The sequence below is a fragment of the Sminthopsis crassicaudata genome, chromosome 1, assembly GCF_048593235.1.
Source record: "Sminthopsis crassicaudata isolate SCR6 chromosome 1, ASM4859323v1, whole genome shotgun sequence".
NCBI lineage: Eukaryota > Metazoa > Chordata > Mammalia > Dasyuromorphia > Dasyuridae > Sminthopsis > Sminthopsis crassicaudata.
In genome coordinates, this window is record NC_133617.1 from 403,704,455 (window position 1) to 403,708,400 (window position 3,946).

General features: G+C 33.3%; 1 protein-coding gene across 1 annotated transcript; it reads left to right on the top strand.

Annotated features, from left to right (window-relative positions):
- Positions 1-452: 452 nt before the first annotated feature.
- On the top strand, positions 453-1,412 carry LOC141550203 (olfactory receptor 13C7-like). The gene has a single exon (XM_074280594.1). The coding sequence runs from the start codon at positions 453-455 to the stop codon at positions 1,410-1,412; it is 960 nt and encodes a 319-aa protein (XP_074136695.1).
- The last annotated feature ends 2,534 nt before the right edge of the window (positions 1,413-3,946 follow it).

Sequence of the window (3,946 nt, forward strand, 5' to 3'; positions counted from 1 at the left end):
TCAATCTGCCATCTGGGCAAGGGGGTGGGGGGAAGGAGGGGAAAAATTGGAACAAAAAGTTTGGCAATTGTCAATGTTATAAAATTACCCATGCATATATCTTGTAAATAAAAAGCTGTTTAAAAAAAAAAACAATTTGCTGGATGTAAGGTGAAACTTCAAATCAGTTTTGTCTTTTTTATTCATATAATTGGTGATTTGAGTAAATCTTCTATATTATTAACAGTTTGGAATTATTCTCTTAATAACCATTCATGTGTTTTGATAATCCACTGTGGAATGGCTCTCGATCTTATTATATATTGCAATAAATTCCTATATTCACACACATAGGATTACAGTTTGCTTAATATATCTTGAGAGAGATGTTCCTACTGTAACTTCTGGAATAAAAAAAAATCTATTCTCTCTCTTTGCCTCAGAATCCTGAAGACTGAAAGAGAACTTCAAAAATGAATGAGACCAATCAAATCACTGTGAAAGACTTCATCCTCCTTGGGCTTTCTGGACACCCAAAGCTGGAGATTATTTTGTTTGTCCTGACCCTGTGGATGTACCTGGTAATATTGCTTGGAAATGGAGTCCTCATCACAGTAACTATCTATGATTCCCACCTACATACGCCTATGTACTTTTTCCTTGGTAATCTCTCTTTCCTGGATATTTGCTACACAACCTCCTCTATTCCTCTAGTTCTAGACAGTTTTCTCACTCCAAGAAAAAGTATTTTTTTCTCCACCTGTATAATACAGATGTCTCTGTCTTTTGCCATGGCAGGAACTGAGTGTATACTCCTGACCATGATGGCATTTGACCGCTATGTGGCCATCTGCAACCCCTTGAGGTACCCTGTCATCATGAATAAGACTGCATATGTGTCAATGGCAGTTTGTTCTTGGACAGCAGGGGCTGCTAATTCCATAATACAAACATCCCTTACAGTCCAGTTACCATTTTGTGGTGCTAATGTCATTGACCACTTCACTTGTGAAATTCTGGCTCTTCTGAAATTGGCCTGTGGAGATATTACCATTAATGTGCTTAGTATGACGGGATCAAATCTCATTTTTCTAGTTTTTCCTCTGATATCAATTTCCATCACTTATATTTTCATCTTTGCTACCATTCTGAGAATCACTTCAGCAGAGGGGAAACGTAAAGCCTTTTCTACTTGCTCAGCCCACCTGACTGTGGTGATCATCTTCTATGGAACTATCTTCTTTATGTATGCAAAACCCAAAGCCAAAGACTCAGTTAATGCAGATAAAGAAGATATTACAGACAAACTCATTTCCCTGTTTTATGGAGTTGTAACACCCATGCTCAATCCCATCATTTATAGCCTGAGGAACAAGGATGTAAAGGCAGCTGTAAAGAATATGTTGTCAGAATGCTTCCCTGAGAAAATATAAAAGACAATGTATTCAGTGATGACTTGCCTCTGAGCAGACATGTTTGTTGAATGTTTTTTATTTTCCCTAAATATCCCCCAAATATTCTCTTCTTCACCACAACTTTCCCTCTAGAAAGCAGTGTCACATAATAAAAAATATTTTTAGGGAAAAAATGAAAAAAGAGGCAAAAGAGAAAAATAATTAACAAAAGTTATCAGTGAAAAATATCTAAAAACATGCAATGCTCTATATTCATGTACCTTCTACCTCTGCCATCTCTCAGTGGGAAACTGTCTGGTCTTATCTCTTCTTTGAGTACATGCCTGTTCTTTGTAATTTTACAACATTCACTTTGTAGGGTTTTTAACACAAATGAACTTTACTCTTTGTTAAAAGCTTGTTCTAGATATGGTGAGATAAACATGTGTTTTCAGATGTTTTTGTTTGATTTCCTAATTCTGAACTATCCTGGCCTCCTTGGTATAAATCCAATTTCATTGTTTATGAATGATTTTTTTTTAATAAATTAAGGGTCTGACAGAATCTCATTTAAAATCTTTTAATCTGTGTTCATTAATTATATTGGTAGGTAATTCTTCTTCTTTGTTCTATTATTCTCTGGTATCTCAAACATCAGATATAGTTTTCTCAAATAGTTTGATATAATATTCACTACATTTAAAAAATATTTATGTAGTATTAGTATTAATTTTTCTTTAAAATTTTTGTAGAATTCTCTTCTAATTCCAGCAGGGTTGGGACATTCTTACCCTACCCACAACCACCTTAGCACACACACACACACACACACACACACACACACACACACACACACACACACTTTGGTTATTTCTTTATTTAACATCTCTATTTAAACTTCTAACAGGTTTATTTTATACTTATTAATGCAATCCTGCTGTTTTTCTATATTCTCAGTTTTGTTAACATATAACTGTGTAAAGTAGGTTTTGACAATACTTTTAATTTCTTTAAATTTTGTTGTGATTTCATCTTGTTAATTTATTGTTTTCTTGATTTTGTTTCCTGCTTTCTTTTTTCTTTCGTTAGTTTTTCAATTACATTATTTTTTGTGAATAACCACTTGATAGTTTTATTGATTATTCCTATTTTATTCTAATTTATCTACTTCTCTAATTTTGAATATCTCCTTTTTATTGCTTATTTTATGTATATTTATTGTTTAATTTTATAAATTCATTTTTTAAAATGAGTAACACTTCTAAGGTACCACTTCCCACCTCTCAAATTAGCTAAGATGACTGGAAAAGATAATTTTAAATATTGCAGAGAATGTGGGAAAACTGGGACACTTAATGCATTGTTGGTAGAGTTGTAAACTGATCCAGTCATTCTGAAGAGCAATTTGAAATTACAACCAAAAAGTCATAAAACTGTGCATTCCCTTTGATCCAGCAGTGTCACTACTGGACCTGTATTTAAAGAAATTTTAAAAAGAGAAGAAAAGACCCACATGTGCAAAAATGTTTGTAGTAGCTCTTTTTGTAGTGGCAAGGAATTGGAGGTTGAGTGGATGCCTATCGATTGGGTAATGGCTGAATAAGTTATGATACATGAATTAATGAATTATTATTTTTCTCTATAAAATTATGATCAGGCTGATATCAGAAAAACCTAGAAAAACTTATGTTATGAGCCAGAACTCTGAAACAAGGATTCTTATAAGGTGTTAAGTCAGTGGACTTGATAAAGACAATGGTTATCTAGTTTTAGCATGGTGATTAATAGTTCTCTAAGTTCAGTATGATTGATTTACTCTTACAACAAATAATGGTTTCCAAGTGATATAATGATTGGTTTGCATTCAGTGTAGATCATATAAATTGGGACACAGAGCCAAATTCATTCAGAGCCAGAGAAGACAAGTGGACTGGAGGTGGGAGCTCAAGCTTTAACACCTGGCTATCCTTGTGGTGATTACTCAACTGAAAAGAAGGCTGCTCAGAGACCTCCAGAAAACGAACTAAGAACATCACAGACTTACATGAATTGATGCTAAGTGAAGTAATGAGAACTAGGAGAACTAAACTAATAGCAAGATTATGTAATGATCAATAATGATAGTTAACTCTTCTCAGCAATACAGTGATCCAAGACAACTCCAATGGACTTGGGATGGAAAATGCCATTCTCATTCAGAGGAAGAACTACGGAGATGAATATAATTCTAAAAATATATTTGCACCTTTTTGTTTTATTTTGTTTCTTTGCTTTATTCTTTTTCATGGTTTTTTCCCCCTTTTCACCTGATTTTTCTTGCACAACATGACAAAAAAAGGAATTGTTTTAAAGGATTGCACATGTTTAACCTATATCACATTGCTTGCTATATTGGCTAGTGGTTAGGTAAGGGAGACAGGAAGAAAAAAAATTTGAACACAAAGTCTTACAAAAATGATTATTGAAAACTATTTTTACGTGTACTTGGAAAAATAAAATACTAGAGAAAAAAATAAAGTGAATAACAGAATGGATAAAAAAAACTCTAAAAAAAACTCTTTCAGGAAACACAC